General features: G+C 33.2%; 1 protein-coding gene and 1 long non-coding RNA gene across 2 annotated transcripts; one reads left to right on the forward strand and one right to left on the reverse strand.

The window, feature by feature from the left end:
- The first annotated feature begins 3722 nt into the window (after positions 1 to 3722).
- On the forward strand, positions 3723 to 17820 carry LOC117214782 (integrator complex subunit 3). The gene is given in 16 exon segments (XM_033461101.1): positions 3723 to 3986; positions 4183 to 4392; positions 4464 to 4617; positions 4696 to 4796; positions 4883 to 5081; positions 9862 to 9939; positions 9942 to 10021; positions 10481 to 11079; positions 11161 to 11722; positions 11789 to 11984; positions 13378 to 13516; positions 13609 to 14154; positions 14227 to 14320; positions 14442 to 14809; positions 14886 to 15462; positions 15553 to 17820. Coding segments are annotated over 16 exon segments (4002 nt in total). The 5' UTR covers positions 3723 to 3962; the 3' UTR covers positions 15628 to 17820.
- On the reverse strand, positions 7111 to 9494 carry LOC117214783. The gene is made up of 2 exons (XR_004488936.1): positions 9178 to 9494; positions 7111 to 9098 (listed from the first exon to the last, which is right to left on the reverse strand). It is a non-coding gene; the product is annotated as an uncharacterized LOC117214783 (long non-coding RNA).
- Positions 17821 to 17957: the final 137 nt, after the last annotated feature.

Raw genomic sequence — 17957 nt, forward strand, 5'->3', positions numbered from 1 at the left:
TTCGCTTCCTTTTTCTCGTCAAACTCCTCGTTTCTTCTTCCGCTAATTATTGCAATTACTATTACTATTATTGCTATTACGATAACTATTATTATTACCATTCATTATTATTATTAATGTTATTACGTACATATGTTAACCTTTCGATTGAGTTATCTTCGAGTTTTACATTGGGACGTGCAATGTTGCGGCATTTTGAAATCAATGTTCAGTTCCAAGTGCAAATAACCCGTTGAGAGGAAAAATTGCGTCTTCTGTAAGAGGGGAACATTTTTCTTTCAAACGTCAAGTGCATGAGACACGCTAAAAATGAAAAATTATCAATGATTAATTGGCAAGTCGTATCGACGTCAGTAGCTGAAATCCTGACATCGTACAGTGAACTTCATATTCAATAATGTAATTAAACAACACGAAACATTCGGCACATGTAAGTTCATCGAAAGTGCAAAACGAGTATCGATTATTTGAACTGTTTGGCCGATTGTTTGCATCCTGTAAACGTATTGCAAACACCTAAATCGAGTAGTTGTTCATTGAATCATATCATTCGAATGGTGCAAGCAGGTGTTTTAATCAAAAAGTATAACAGTCTAGAAAACGCTCGTGTGATTGTTGCCTTATGCGAGCGTGTATATATTATCTCTGCAATACAATGTTCCGTAATAGCTATGGCTGTTCGGGATACGTCGCACGAAGTCATTATCATATATATGTAAATTCTCTAGTTGCTTCGATTAATATTCTCTTCCATGAATTCTTGAATACAACAATTTTTGTTGAAAATACTAAAAAAGAAAATATGTTAGTAACGATGTTAAGGTTATGTCTTCAGCTACTACCGAGATACATATTTACACACAAACTAAAATAATATGTGTTTAGCACAATTGAGTTCGATATTGGTAGATATTCCCCGTAAATAGAATCGTGTAGCATCGCTGTAATGTGCGGAGTAAAGCGATCTCTCGTGTGTCCAAGAATTGAAACGTGCCTGGTAAGTGGTAAGATGATCATAAGTCGTCGACGAAGCATGCAGCTTATAGTGTAGTAGTTGGTAGTAGCAACGAATACGGTGTATCGGTGGAAAAAGAGCGAAAACTAGAGAGGAAGAAAGAGAAAGAGGGAGTGCGATAGAACTTGAGAAAGAAAAAGAGAGCGGAAGGCAGAGAGATCCCTTTCCTATGGTGGACTCTCCGGTTCGTTATTATCGGCGAGTGACGCACACAGAACCGAGACACCATTGCGCGAAACAACTTCCTCCACTTCCTGCTACGATTCTGTTTCACGCGTACTTCCGACCGTTTTCCCCGCATGCTTCTTTCTGTTTTACTTGACAGCAAAAGAAGAAGAAAAGTAAGAATCATGCGTGTTAAATAAAATACGCGTGGAAATATCGAACGAGAATAAAATGAAAGAAACCAGAATGTCACTCAAAACGTGAAAAAACGGAAAAGAAGTAAGAGAAGATGACGATGAGAGAACTTGCGAGCGTAATAGAGATATGATTGACGCATAAAAAGAATGATGATGTTCTTTTTACCGAATGAAGAGAAAGAGAGCGAGTATGTCAACAAATTTTAATATATATATATATAATTATATATATAATTATATATACATATATAAGTATATATATATAATTATATATTATATATAAGTATATATATAATTATATATATACATATATAATTATATATTATATATGTATGTATTATGGTACATTGTGTTTTTTTCTTGATGACGACTACTGCTTAACGATTTATTGATTACGACGACGATTATGGTGACAACTATATGAGAGAATGTAGACGGAGTATGTATAAAATGTATTTTAAGAGTGGACAAAACAAATATCAATTTACACTTACAATTTACAGTAACGAATAACAATACTGATGTGGGTTGTGCATAAGGAAACAAAAGAAAAACAAAAAGGAAAAAAAAGTTGAAAAGCGTATCGTAACACGGCGAATGGAGAATCGGATCGACTCAACGATCGAATCGCGCACGTGATTGCGCGTAGAAAACGAGTTTTCGTCCCGGTGCGGATTCATCTCTTTCCTGCTTGTTCTTTTTTGTTCTGTTTTGTCGCGTTCTGCGTGCATACTTAAATCATCCTGTTCTCACTTAAGTCAACCGTATTCCATTGTATCCGACAAACTTGCGTAACATTGTTTTAAAATCTGTTCATTTCTTTGTTGAGATTTGGTGAGAACAGGCAAGCGAAATTGTACGATTTCTAATTGATAAATGTGTTTTGTATCGAATAGTAATCATTTCTCCACATGTGTTTATTTCACAATTTGTTATTAATTTGCATCTATTAAAAGAATGATGGAATAAAAAGAAAAAAGACACGCAGGGAAAAGTGGAAGAAAAAGGAACGTGCAGGTGAATAGGCGTTAGCAAATTAAAACAGGAGTGCCAAATCATCCGTGACTTCCGTCCCACTTGGGCAATAATAAGTACAGCAACTTGGCGAGAAAGCAAATGTTTGCCATTTGTCCTCCAATAATCGTAAGAATTCTTAATCTGTCCGCTGTATCGATTCTTTTTTTCATATTGTGCTCGAGAAATGGTCACTACATTCGTTATTTTCGCTAAGATATATTCATGGCCGAAAATATCGTGACGATATATGTATTAGTAGAAGACGAACGAGCAAATGTCATCGAGTTAAGTCATCGAAAAAGAAAAAGAAATGAAAAATCGATCCGAAACTACGGTTTTACGATAAAGGTTATTGCTCTCGAGCGATCGATGTAAATAATCGATCTGGATAAAGTAATTTCGACACTCGCTATTAGTGCCTGTCGTTTCGTCGATAATCCGAATAGAGGTTCATTTCGTCATTAATGTCGAGAAACCTCAAGTTCCATTCGTCGAACTGACAAAAAATGAGCTCGTATTCGATTCTCCATTTACTATGAACGCTCTTTATTAAAAAATACAACGGCCGTGATTCATTTTGGCGGCTAATTAAGCAAAAAAAAAAAACTAAAAAAACAAAAAAATATTTATTCAAACGACTTGCCAGTTTCGTTGCACAGTATACACGAAGTAGATTCGAGCATACAAAAAAAAGTAAATAAATAAATCAATAATAACGGAAAGAGATCTATAGATTATGGATTAAATGAATGAGTTGCATAGTTATTTGAGATGTTTTACGAAATATCGATGTATATATTTTAAGTTTGTATTATAATGCCCCCACTTAATTTGTATGAAATGGAGAATTTCAAACATTAAAATGATGACAAAAAATATATTTGTGTTTCCTTTTCTATTTTTTCTTAGTTCTTATATTCTTTCGCCGTTGAACGTCCTGCATCACTCGAAATTCCTTACAAACTTCTTTTGCACGAGTTTCATTGTACGTTAAGAGGAGTTGTATAAACATAACATAGATAAATAAGTTTATATCTTTATTTCGTTTTATCTTAATCTTACATCATATGTACATAATCTAATTTAATAATCAAAAATGTTTTTCATCGAAACGTAAGTATAAGCGTAACCTTTTATTGACAACTATTCAACTATTTAAGATCGTGTCACAAAATTATGCTCACTTTGTGAAAATCGTTAACTCATTTTTATACGGATGTCTCTTCAACAATATCCAATGGGAAAACTTCAAGTATCAGAAAGAATAGAATCAACGTCTGTTCTTGTTCTAGTTGAACTCAACAAAGTACTACAGTTTGCAGCTGACGACTGCGACGACTAGGTAGAAGGTTTATGCGCAGTGCAGTATCACATGTCAATGCTCGCTGCGCATGTACTTACCGGTGAAAAAGTCATGGCAGGTGTTTCGGCTGGTTCTTGTTGTTGACTATTTCTTATATTTAGATAACAGGTTACTTAGAACTTTCCCGAAGGACAATGATAACGCGTATGTTACATAATTTAAAAAACTTATTTTAAGTAACCGATTGCCAAAGTCATTGTAAATTATGTCGAACACACGGGAAGCAGAGGTAAGCATTTGTAAGTTTCATATCTATATTTTAGTATTTACACTTTTTATTTGGTGACTACATAATTGTATTTATTGCAAGATTTTATGATCCAAATTGATACAAAATGTTGTATTAATGATATTATGTTGTGTGAAAGAATTTAAAGTTAACATTGCAGTGATTCACTTATTACATTATCTCAATTTCATTGAAGGTACAAATCTTCAAGGAACGCGGAAACGCGTGTGTGAAAGAACAAAAATATGAAGAGGCTATGTTTCATTACACTCATGCCATTAAACTAGACCCAAAAAATTACTCCTTGTATAGTAATCGATCATTTGCATTTTTAAAATTACAACAATATCATTTTGCAATGGAAGATGCATTAATGACAATTCAATTAAAACCTGATTGGACCAAGGTACAGGAGTGCTTTTTATAAAACACTTCAATAAGTATATTATAACATAAGTATATCCAAAATTTTTGTAGGGTTATTTTAGAAAGGCTGAAGTAGAGTCACAAACCTTCCGCTTCAGTGAAGCACTTCAATCTTACAATAAAGCTTTATCCTTTCAACCAAATGAACCAACGATTTTAGAAGCAATGAGCAGAGTAACACAATTATTAATTAAAGACAAACGAGGTATAGCATTCAAGATATTCAGATAATTATAATGAAAATGTCTCATATGAGGTTTTAATATGGTAAATTATTTTGTAGCTGATCAACAAATACCCTGGCTTGGTGCTGGTGTTGGTATCATACTTGGAGTAATAGTTGTAATTGCTGATTATGTTTTTACAAATAAACCCACATTAACGGTATATGTATCAGTTTAATATTCTTAGAAATCAATGTTAAGATGAATGCTTATAATGGTTATTTCGTTCTTTTTCATTGGATGCAGCATCCTCTTTTGATGGCCTTATTAACGATGTCTATAGCAATGCTAGGTTTTGGCATTGCAAAGGGATTCCGTTATTTTGTAAAGTGTCAAAGAAAATCACTTTTGGAACCTCCAACGGATCTCTTTGGTGATAATAAAGAAGAATTTGATGATGTTGAAGCAGAAATGAATAACGAGAAGGAAAAACATTCAAAATATAGTAAAGCACAAGCACGACAAAGATTCAGGAAAGGAAAATCGTAGTGTGCTTTGATAATAATAATATTAATAATGACTTACATACATTTTTATGTAAATTTTAAATTTATACACTTTTTAGCATCTCAAGAATGCACTGAATGTTTATGATCAATGTTATTGCATTGACAGAAGGTTTTATTGGTACTGTTTACATTTTATACTTCAGTTACCGTTAAACGATTTTAAAGTATTGAGAACATGTGCCAGAATTTCTATATTTCCCCATATTTTATGTTTAGAAATAATTATATAGAGCAACATTTCCTAATTAATAATCGAGTCCATGTATTACAAATATAATATTTTAATCCTTTTGAGATGTATCACAAGAAATAAGGCTGCAATGATAATATAATAATTGGTAAGTTATGTAGTACAAATAATTCTAAATTTCAAATCATAAGAAGATCTTTAATCGTTATATAAATTATATCAATATTTAAAAATATGAAATGTTTCAATTTTGATAAATATTGGCGAGAAGTAATGTGTGCCATTTATACTTTGTCACAGTCATATCGTAGGATCAAATAATTTAAACACATTACCTTTATCTGATTCATACAACGAATATCTTATTCTTAATATAAAGAATAATTATTTACACTCAACTTTTTGCACTATTTGTCACAATAAACGTAAGAAATATTCTAACTAAATATAATCAATTGCATAACAACTGTTTAATTTCTTGTTTCATATAATAACCAATGAAAATTCAGAATTTCTTAATATATGCATTTAATATATACATATACAATGAACCATATTATTTAAATTTTAAACATTAAATATATTGCATACTAAGTCTCTATCACAAGTATGAATGTGCATAAGTTAAAACACAATTAATATTAAATTTCCCAAATACACTTCTATAGAATTGTCTCTTATTCTTCTTATACTTCTATAGAATATCTCTTTTATTTTAATAATTTTAGTAATTCAATACTGTTGCTAAGTATCCAAGAATTTTTGATATAGATATGACTTATAGTAAGCTTAATCTCATTAAGTTACTTTGTGAGAACTATTTATGTGCATAGATTATATATATAGATAGGAAAACGTGAATATTTAATAGTAACATTTAGAAGCAGAAATATTAGATTCAGGAATTTCATGTAATTATTTGATGTGCTTCTATTATTCTTTAAAGTCGATTAGATTAAATTATTGAAATCTATCGAATTTTTTCGCAAACTAAGCTATTATTATGTGACAATTACACTATATTATAACCCTTTGTAAATTGACCATTTTCCCGTACATCATTTTAAAATTAATCGGCTGAAATATGTATGCATATTGTCATTAATATCGTATTTCACCTCCATAAAGACATGTAATTAGCAATTATACATAATAATGATAATTTTTTATTTAATCGCAATACATATACTATACTCAGTTCGGTAAGCATCATTATATTATTCTTCCATGTATAACCCGTTATGCGATGAATTATATTAATTCCAATGTAACGAATCAATATCGTAGCAAATGCATGGCTGAATCTCTTGTAAATTAATTATTAACATTATTTATATATTATTCAACTACGAATATAATGAGAATACATTTTCATGTACATTAAACCCACAAAATTTTTGACATTCCATACAAAAATGAAAAAATAGAAAAAAAATTTTTATATTAAATATAATAAATACATCATATATATATTTAACAATACATATTGTATAAAAATTATCATATGAATTCTTTAAATATAAAATTGTTATATGCGAAATACAAAGAATACATACATATATGTATGTACAATACGTATCTGTCCTTAATGAAAGATACTAACACTAGTATCACTAGTTAGTGATACTAACACGTTTTTCTCAACCGCATTGGCTGTGCGCCAGGTGCTCCGAACTCAGTTATCCGTAGATCACTGAGAGCTCATTAAGCAAATTCAAATGTACAAGCTGTTACTTACTAAGTACGTACATATTCTTTCGAATTGTTTACGATTGATAGATATACAACAACGAACATAGATATATAATAGTTCTGTTAGCATAAAATATTTGAATGAATTATAGAACATTGCGCCTCGGACTATTAGCGCATGTTATCTTTTCTTGAATAAATATTAAATTTGCTTATACGTTTATATGCAATTGTAAGAAGTAATAAATATAACAGCGCGATAGATCACCGTAAGAAAGTTAATGAGATAGATCAAAGTTTATGATGCCTACATAATCTGTAAATTTTCGTTGAAAAAATAATATTAATATATCAAGCAGTAGGTTTTTATAGAATATTAAAAAATCAATAACTTTGTTATAGAATAACGTTCTTTTATTTCTTAAAACGTTTAATCTATTTTTAACTTCTTATGACGTGTGAAACGATATAATTACTTGAACAAATCGTAAATTTTACTAATGAAAATGAGATAAATTATTTTACTATATTTTGGGTATGTTTCCCTCTTTTGTGTCTCCATCTTATATACGATCCTGATGACAGACTATTCACGGTACTCTCTTATGCGCATGCGTTCATTGACGTTTACAAGTAAGTAAGCAAGCATTGTACAATCGTAAAATGTTCAGCAGGGCTATTCCTCTTGGAACCTTCGAAGGGTATACATCTGAGTGTTTGATTAATAATATATAAAACCAAGCATTTTTTATCAAGTTTGTAAAAAAACTGATAATATACACTTTTTTATTTCGCTGTTTATTTTGTATTACAATAAAAAATATTAGTAAAATACAAGATATGAAAGTAATATACATAGTTGAATCATAGTTGAGTAAATTAAAAATTAAACCAAGATATAATAGTACGCAATTTGAATAAAACCGTTTTTCTCTAATAAAATTTTCGTTGCAACAATCATTTCAACGTCGAATAGAAAGTTTAAAAATCTCGTACATTAATATCTGTATTCCTAATTAACTTTTATTACGATCCAACGCAACGAATTAACATATGTTGTTCAAATACTAAATTAAAGCGACAAAAATCGAATACCATAACTCTCTTCTAATTTTATTTATTAATATCTATGAACTCGAAGCAACAGAGTTTCTACATCTGTACAAACTTAACAAGCTAGAGATGACCTCGAGTCGAATCATAACCAAATAACGAAAAAGTAATCGTAATAGGAAATGAAAATGAGTATGCATACGCATATGTGTATTAGAAGAAGAAAGAGAAAGGAAAATGGGGTTATAGCACCACGGATACCTGGAGGAAAGCCTTATACATCGTAATGGAATGTCAGGTCCGTGGCTCCTGCACTTATTGGGGGTTAGGTTGACGTTGCACGAACGTATTGATGCGCAGAAATTCTATATACCCAGAGGATGTGTTTAATATATACGATTATAACTAATGCGCAAAATTCAAAGGTATCGCGTGACGTTTGGGTAACCACAAAATGACAAGAATTCGGAAAAGAACGTAAAGACGTTCACTAAATAACACGAGGAAACGAAGAGCGGGAAGCGTGGCCAGGGCACCCGATGCGATTAGTCGAGTACCTCTTCGTGCGTACAGATACGCGCATGCGCAGGCACAAACCGCAGGGATGTATCTACGATAAAGTAAATGGTAGACTTAAGCGTCACCAATGTGAACAATTTTCATAATTTTTGGTGTAATTCTTCCTATGAACTATGTTGTTTAAATATATATCTTTCTATTTTTTAAAATATATGAATTTTTAAAGAAAGTTATATACATTCATTTACAAAATTTAATTTTTGGTAGTTTCCAATGTTATAACAATGATCGAGTTATTTTTATAAAGTTCTACGTAATTTGAAGTCAAGATGCCGATGACCTCGTGGTACCATTCTCACTTCCTACAAATTTATTATTGATTTCATTTTAACGACGTGTTATTCTATTTTACTTAGTCTTTAAAGTTAGATACTGTAACAGTTGCGTATACGTGTATGTACGTGTATCTTCTATTGTATGTCTTATTGTTGACCTGAAACTTTCAAATGCATGCAGCGGTTTACTAGAATTCATTAATATTTGTATTTCGTAACTTAACGATTCAAGTTGCAAAGAACTTTTATTATTTTTCACTTGATTGTAATACTATTGTAACGCAAAGTGATATGTGCATATTAATGCATTGTACGTTACATCTGTTCCAATAACAATAAACATCAGTGTGTCTTTGCGTAATGAAGTATTTGCAATACAATTGTATGAATATATGCGTACATACAGTTCTATAGTCTGTACAAGAAAAAAATAATCAATACACGATCGTGTGACACCTGAAACGAACCGTTTAAACGCGGGAAGACTAAACCCTTTTGCACGAAGTTTGGCATAGTGAGTACACTGCTTCGAAGGTTCAGAGACACTTTGAGGTGACCGTCCTCTGGATGCGCGCCTTTAATAAATACGTTCCTGTTAGCCGCACTACTTTTCTACGGTATCCCCACCAATATCCATCAGTGTATACGGATTGGTAGGTTGCGATTGGTAAGCAAGTGATTGGTGTTAGTAGTGGGGAGCGATCACGTCACGAAGCGAGGCCGAAAAGAGACGAGGCGCATGTATCAATGCGCAATCGCATCGGGACAGTTCAGGGAGTCGGGGAGGTCCGTGGTAAGGAATAAACAGAGTGAAGAGACCGCGCGAGAGACGAAGAGTGGGGAAGGTGGAAGAGAGAGAGAGAGAGAGAGAAAGATAGAGAGCGAACAGGCAGTGAGACGATCACGATGCACGGAGGCAAGCACAAGCGGCCAGGGGCACAGGGCTGAGGGCTGAGGGCTCGACAGGGCCTAGAATAACGTTCACGGGACGGCCGTGGGCCAGTCAGCAGCTATGGAACAGACGAAAACTCTCGCGTCCCGGCTACTCAGCACAAGTTGCATAGAGAATAAGGACGACTTGGAAGAGGTAACATAAATATTTTAAATAGTCACTGGATACGTATCGGGTGCTAGGGGTTCCGCCATTGTTGCGACGGTCGCGCACGTCGCTGACCGCGCGGCGCCACACGTCGTACCACGCGTCTTAGCGGCAATATTTGAATCATTTGCATAATTCTAATGTTCACTTTTCTTGCTTATTGATGGAAAATTGAATATTAATGAATAATTTAATTGAATATTAATCGCTAAAATCCAATAAAAAATATAATGAATGATACATATTATCAAATTTGCCAACTTAATACTGGAATTAAAATACTTTTAACGTTTTCTCAATATTAATAGTTTTATTTAATATTTTATAGTCTGTTAGTACAGAACTTTAAATATGTTACACTTTTTATATCTTTTTACATTTATTTATGCTACATTTTAAAAATATTTTATTGTTACAAGATATTAAAAACTTGTTTTCTATTTTCAGAAATTCGAGAGATGTTATACAGTGCTCCAAAACCTGACTGCAGGGCTATCTGAAAAAGAAGCCCATGATACGTTAAATAATGCTGTATGTAAGGATAAGACACATGAAGAAGTTTCATTAGGATTGTTGGTAGTCATTTTGACAGATCCTCAAAATGCTCCAAAAAGTTACAGAGACTTGACATTAATTACACGAGATGGTCTTGCAATTGTGTTAGTACATCTTAATCAATTAGTACTTGAAAGATACCTACGATTGAACGATGTGACTAGAAGTCAGTTATTATGGCTGTTAAGGGAGATGATAAGAACCAGTGTAGCTAGTGTGGATAACCTTTGTTTAAGTTTATTAAGGCATGCAGCTGGTGGTGATATTTCACCACGGAATTTGTTTTTAGTTGATGCACTTTTAGATATTTTTCAAGAAAATCGACCTTGGCTGGATAAATTCCCTTTTCTAGTAGCATCCATTGTTTATACCTATTTACGATTAATAGAAGATCATAATGCACCACATTTATCTGGTTTACGTCAAAAAGAAGTTACATTTACTGTATCTTTAATAAGAGAACGTATGGTTGATTGCTTGGTTATTGGAAGGTAAATGAAGTGAAATATTTTTATCTATATTTATAATGCAAGCCAGACTGTAATAAACAAAATGATAATTAATGTTTGTAGAGATTTAGTACGCCTATTACAAAATGTGGCACGGATACCTGAATTTGAGGCACTTTGGAAAGACATACTTCTCAATCCAAAGTCTCTTTGTCCAAATTTCAGTGGTGTCCTTCAACTTTTACAAACTAGGACTTCTAGAAGGTTTCTCCAATCTAGACTTACACCAGATATGGAAAGGAAATTAGTATTTTTAACCAGTCAAGTCCGTTTTGGTAATCATAAACGATACCAAGATTGGTTTCAAAGGCAGTACCTGGCTACACCAGAATCACAATCTTTGAGATGTGACCTTATACGATTCATTGTTGGTGTTATTCATCCAACAAATGAGCTACTATGTTCAGATATTATACCTCGATGGGCAGTAATAGGATGGTTATTTACAACTTGTACATCAACTGTAGCTGCAAGTAATGCTAAACTCGCTTTATTTTATGATTGGTTGTTTTTTGAACCTGAGAAGGATAACATAATGAACATTGAACCTGCAATCCTTGTCATGCACAATTCCATGAGATCGCATCCACCGGTCACTGCCACATTGTTAGACTTTTTATGCAGAGTAAGTGATAATGTAAATCTCAACACTTCATTACGGTTTTAAAATTTACATAATTTTTGTTTACAGATAATACCAAATTTCTATCCACCTTTAACCGAAAAAGTGAGAAATGGGATCTTTTTGTCGTTGCGACAAATTTTGGAGAAACGGGTTTTGCCGAGTCTTTATCCATTGTTTGATAGTCCCAAGTTAGATCGTGAATTAAGAAGCAAGATAAGAGAAACATTCAAAGAATTCTGTTTACCACCTAATGCAGATCCTGGTAAAATTATTACACAATATTGCATGTTTATTTTCTATAGACCATTCAAAATCAGAGCACTGAAAAAGCTTACCATTGCACATGTATAAACATGTATCTATTTATTTTTATGTATTCATCACTTGTTAAAATCATGCTATTTTTTATATAATGTACATATTTAGTTTTAAAAATATATGTCAGGTTTACATTAGAATTAGGGTTAGGGGTGTGAAACGAATCTCCACTTGGATTACACATTGTCGTTATGCAATAGAGAAGATATTGACTAGTGCAAATACGATTATCATAGAACTGGACAAGTAACCGTGGTAATTAGATACTCGAGAAACTAATGACAATGATCCTAGGTTCAACAAAATCTAAGTCGGGCGCGTAATATTCACTGATAGTAAGGGGTTACTCTTTTCGTCGATGAGATCTCGAGAGAGAATGAATTTCCATCTCGATGATGCCACAGAGGGAAACTATAATGGGGTATGTCTAAGGACACGACATCATCGGATTCATCGAGGATAGCCTTCGTTCAGAAAGTAAGGGAAATTGGCGTTGCTGCTAATTGGTCAATCTCCATATCGGTGGTTAGAAAAAGATGCTAGCCGCCCTCGAGGGAAAGTTGCTAGTGGGAGACGCCGCTCGTTGATAATAGATCTCCCCTATTTTCCCGTAGTTGGGACAAAGACTGTTTGTCTATTTGAAGGACTTTAGCTAGCTAAATCTTATGATTTATAACGGGCCCTCGGGCTAGCTGAACATGTACTGCGGAGACGCATCGACATCTGGCAATCATCTTACTCGAAGAATAGGGTCTGCGTGTGGGATAGAAACCATTGGAATGTTTACTGTCGCGTGCCGCCACAAATATTTCTTTTAAGGAGAGCTATAGAATTACTCCATACCTTTGTTAGACAAAGCGTTCATCCCGTGACCGCGGCTACGTTCGGCGACTGGCTGTCGCCTCGAGCACAAGCTCATTATCACAAATCTCGAACAAATACAATCGGATCGAAGGACGACAATTGTTTAATTACGCCTATGATAGAATCTAGATTACGGTGTTCAGAGATTTTCCCGAAGTTTCAAAGGGAAGGCTCCGATGTCCTTTCATCTCCGACATATATATAGTATAAATATTGATGATATTCAAATGTACATATCAAATAGATATAAGCACAGAAAAATATTAGTATATGTATATTAATTTTGGGTTTATGTATCATGGTTTTAACAAATCTTTCTCTTTCAAACATCATTTAAAACTCATTTTCTGGTCTTTTCTTTTAATAAATTTTATTATTCACCTTTCCCTTAAGCTTATAGCACATTCATTGCTTACTAACTTTGGTTTTTGCATGATGTTTTTGAGCAGGAAATAAGGTTCCTGTATATTCAGGTAAAATGGAGGATTTTAATAAGGATGTTACACCAGGCGCTACACTGGAAAATGCAGCGAATACACCAGTTGAAAATAATCATCTAAATCAAGACTCAGAACCAGCTTTTAGTGATGAAGAAGACGAAGTGTCATTAAGGTTAATTCTGTTTTATATTTCTATCACATAGTACTTCAAATGTTTCAGCTTAAAAATATAGTTATATCACTAAAGGATATTTAACATTATAGGATAGTGACTAAAGTAGAGGAAGAAGATGAAGAAGATGTTCCATTAGCAAATGTGAAGTTGAAAAACGAACAAAAAAATGCAAATTGTATCGTGAAGAAAGAAGATATTACATCTCAGTTAAATTTAATTTTAGAACCAGAAGAGTTAAGGACTGCTGTAGAAAGTTTGCACAGTGAAACAGACAATGAAGTGAGATGTCAAACAATGGAGAGGATAGTACAAATGGTTGTAGAGGATGAAATAGATGCAGAAACTATACCAGCACTGGCTTCTTGCATATCAACGATCTTATCTTCACAAATTACATCTCAAATATTTCCATCAGATAATTTGAATGAAGAAGCCTTGACTGATAGTATAAGTACACCATTGTTTGTTATGTTTCGAAATCAGTTTCAGTTGTGTAAAGAAGAGGACAATAGGCGGAAGCTGCTAGCTCGGGTACTTGCAGAGATACAAAACGTTCAATCAAGAATAGGTTATCTGTTACTTTATTTTTTGAAAGTCTGGGGCAGAGAGGAAGAAAAACGGGAAGGCGAACCAAGGTTCGTAGTGGAATGCAAATTACACATAAGCAAATGAAAGTATGCTTTTTATTATATTATTTTTTATTGCAGTAATATGTTAAATGACGTTAAAGCATCTGTATATAAAGATTTTTGTGTACATCGAGAAAAAAAATTAGATGCGTGTTTAGTGTCAGATTTGAAGGTATGTAATTTTTAAAAGTTAAAAATTGTAATATCACAAACAATTGTAAAAATTGTAATTTGTTTTAATTTGCTTTATATATCCTTTTATTAGTCGTATATAATGTATCATTTTTTTATAGCTCTGCCATGAAGATAACATATTTATGCTGTGTTACCTTGTGCCTGACGTATACATGGGTTTTCAAAATGTGGCTCTTGGAAATGTTCAATTATTACATTTGGTTGTCTCGACCGTCGATGCATGCCAACTACAAGAATTGGTTTGTCAAATAATGCAAGGACACTTAAAGATGTTAAAGAAGGAATCGTTTACATCACTTTTGACAGCAAGTTTAAATTGGGAGACTTTTGAGCAATATTGTTTTTGGCAGCTTATTTTTGCCCATGATTTTCCAATTGACTATGTCTTACCTGTCTTACCCAAATTGCAATTTCGAGATCACGCAGAAGCATTAACATCGATATTGTTTATGCTTAAACAAGAAAAGTAAGTAAATCTAAAAGTAAAAGTAAGTAAAGATAAAAAATTTATTTCGATATTAATAACATTAATAATTGAATAGGCCAACGTTAGAACTTCTGCGACAATTGCTTGCACGGCAAAACGTGGATGGGGACATGTTTGTTGTAGCGGCTCTACGTTACTGGTGTCGCGATTACGAAGAAAAACTTAGTGAGTTACTTGCGAATCTTTTGAGTACTCGTTACCCTGCTACAAGTCCAAACAAGCGGAAACGATCTGGCCCTAAACATAATCAACAATCTGGTACACCCTCTGGCGAACAAGTTCTTGGTCATTTGGATCAATTACGACAGCATTGTATGTCGTCCGCTGAATTGCAGCTTTATCATTCTGAAGGAATGCAAAGAGCTCTACAACAAGCACAAGCAGCCAGTAGTGATTCTTTAAGAAAAAGTTATGGAGATTTATTTGCGCTTGCGGAAGTTAATGAAGAAAATGAACCTCCTCCGCCCCCACCAACAAGCTCAGCACGAAAACATGCAGCAGCGTCGGCTGGAGGTGGCGGAGGTGCTGGTGGTAAAGGAGGTCATAGAAAAACTGGTGCTAATACGAGGGAAAGGTCTAGCTCAAAAAGGCCGCTTCCTCGGTATCATTTGGACAGTACATCTAGTAGTGAGGTAAATTTAAAAATAATCTACAGTAGCTATTTTTGATACTATTTAGATATTTGTATTTTTTATTAATTGAGTTTAATCGTGTTGCCATAGGAGGAATCAATTGTGAATGTAAAACAAGCAAAGAAGAGAAAAAAAATTAATCCAGTGGGCTCCGATAGCGACTGACCACCCAGTGTCTTCAGATGTCACATGGACCACGTCACGTGTGTGCAGCAAGCTAAATTAGCCTTAAGAATAGTAAGATAATATAGTATACGTAATAGATTTATCTAGCGCGACTTGTATATATAGTATGTGGGAAGTGAATGCGAAACATACTGATTACAAGGATCTTGCACATACTTTGCAAACACTATATGCTAACAACGTTGCCAGATTCTGCATTTTCATGAATTTCATTACTTGTGTCAAACGCAATCTATCGAAAGATATTTAGGATATATGTGATATCTAACGAGAAAAAGATAAATTTATAAATACTGGTTATAGCTTTTCTAGGTAAATATGTATGACAGATTAACTTGCCATGGTAGATCGATACTCTGGGTGTTTTCTTCAGAGACAAAGGAATTTATCATGGCCTGTCAGATAAGGTTACCGAGAGGCAAAACTAGTCATAAATTAAATTATTTTGATACACTCTTAAACATACAAAAAATATGAATTTAAGAGTTGAAAATTGAATCTGGCAATATTGTAGGAGATAAAGCGACATTAAGGTATTTCCTTATGTGATCACTTTATTTCTAAGAAAAGAAATGAAAATCCGTTACCTTCATATAATTTTGTGATCGATATCAAAGAATGTAGCACGATAGTGCTTACCAATTATTTGTTTATTGATTTTGCGATTAGTATAATTATTGATCCTATTGTCCAAATTTATTTCTTTTCTCTTTCATTACGCGATAACTATAGTAAGACTCGCGTCTCACACAGTAGCTAACAAAAAAAAACATGGTTACTTTTTGTTGCCATAAACTGTGAACGCAATTTGTAAGAATCGTTGATAGGTTTTTATTAGGATTAAGGACCTTCTGCAGGAGAAGGATATATTGAGAATGTCTTACTCCAGCATGAAGCGTACAGTTTTACGACCAAATGTATTTTACGTCTGCGCTTAGTAAAAGCAACCTCAAGATGTAAATCATTCTCAAGACGTAAGAATTTTTATATTTTGCACGATGGAAGGTTGTCGATTTTTGCTATTAGATTGTTTTGATCTAAAGCAATGAATCTGTTTTTGTTGCTACTAAGTATTTTAATGCAAATGCACAAATTTCACGTTGATAGAAAAGAGAAAACAGAATGCACGACTTCTTTTTTTTGATCATAATATTTATGATATTTTTACATCCACGAGCTAGTAGTATTTATTACAGGTTTCTATTAATTTCTACGTGTATGTTTCAACTCTTATAAATTTGTTTATAATTTTGTAATGATCACAGTTTCTCTAATACTTTTGTGGATTGAATTTATTATTCTATCTAAAGTATATCAATTCAGTAATGAATTGGAAAGACACCTTCCAACGAGTATAGAACCAGGCGTCATGTACACTTAAGTCCTAAAAGGAACGTAAGCGTGAAATATTACCGTTCGCCTCCTGTACATTTCCTGTAAAATCGGTTACTTGTACACATATAAGTAGCTGTGTTATGTATTTTCTAGTTGTACATACCAGAGAGAACGGAATTTGTATGTGTATGTATGCATGTATATGCGCGATGAATTTTTTCAAGAACCCGATAAAAAATTTTTTTCCATAATGAGAGTTTGTATTTCTGATGCTATGAAAATCGACCCATGAACATTCATATGGCGAACAAGATGAAAAACAGCCTTCTATGCCAGTACGAATGTCTTTTTATTTAATACGCGCGTAATGTACGTATCAACCATTAAAATGGCGTGTAAGGTGTGAAGTTGATATTGTTATTAGGTTTTTTCTACTTGTACATAAACTGCGACGTTATGTGAGAAAATATTTAAAAACGACGACGATTGAATGTAAAAGAGAATATATGAGAAGTATGAATGAGTAAGCGCGTGTATGCGCGAGAGGGAGAGAAAGAGAGACAAACACAGAAACACAGATAAGTAAAAGAAAAAAAAACAAAAACAAAAAAAAAGAAATCGCGAAATTAATGATGCGCGGGGCAATATGAAAAATAAATCTGTAAACATTTAATGTTTTTTAACTACCTTGTACACATGGATACACATGTAAATACATGAATATATTATCGTAATGCGAGCATAAACATTTAATGTTTTTAACGATCTTGTATACATAGATACACGTAAATGTAAATACATCGAAAAATTACCGGAAGTAAACCTGTGATTCCTATCGTTTGTTTCCTCTTTCTCTGGATTTTTCCCTTCCTCTCTATTTTAATTCTTTTTCAGCGGCGAACGAATAATCGGGTTTCAAGATTGTATTTGTCATAGTACTGTTCTTTTTTTATAGATACCTGTATACATAATGC

This window comes from Bombus bifarius, unplaced genomic scaffold (genome assembly GCF_011952205.1).
Source record: "Bombus bifarius isolate JDL3187 unplaced genomic scaffold, Bbif_JDL3187 scf7180000009243, whole genome shotgun sequence".
In the NCBI taxonomy this organism is placed as follows: domain Eukaryota; kingdom Metazoa; phylum Arthropoda; class Insecta; order Hymenoptera; family Apidae; genus Bombus; species Bombus bifarius.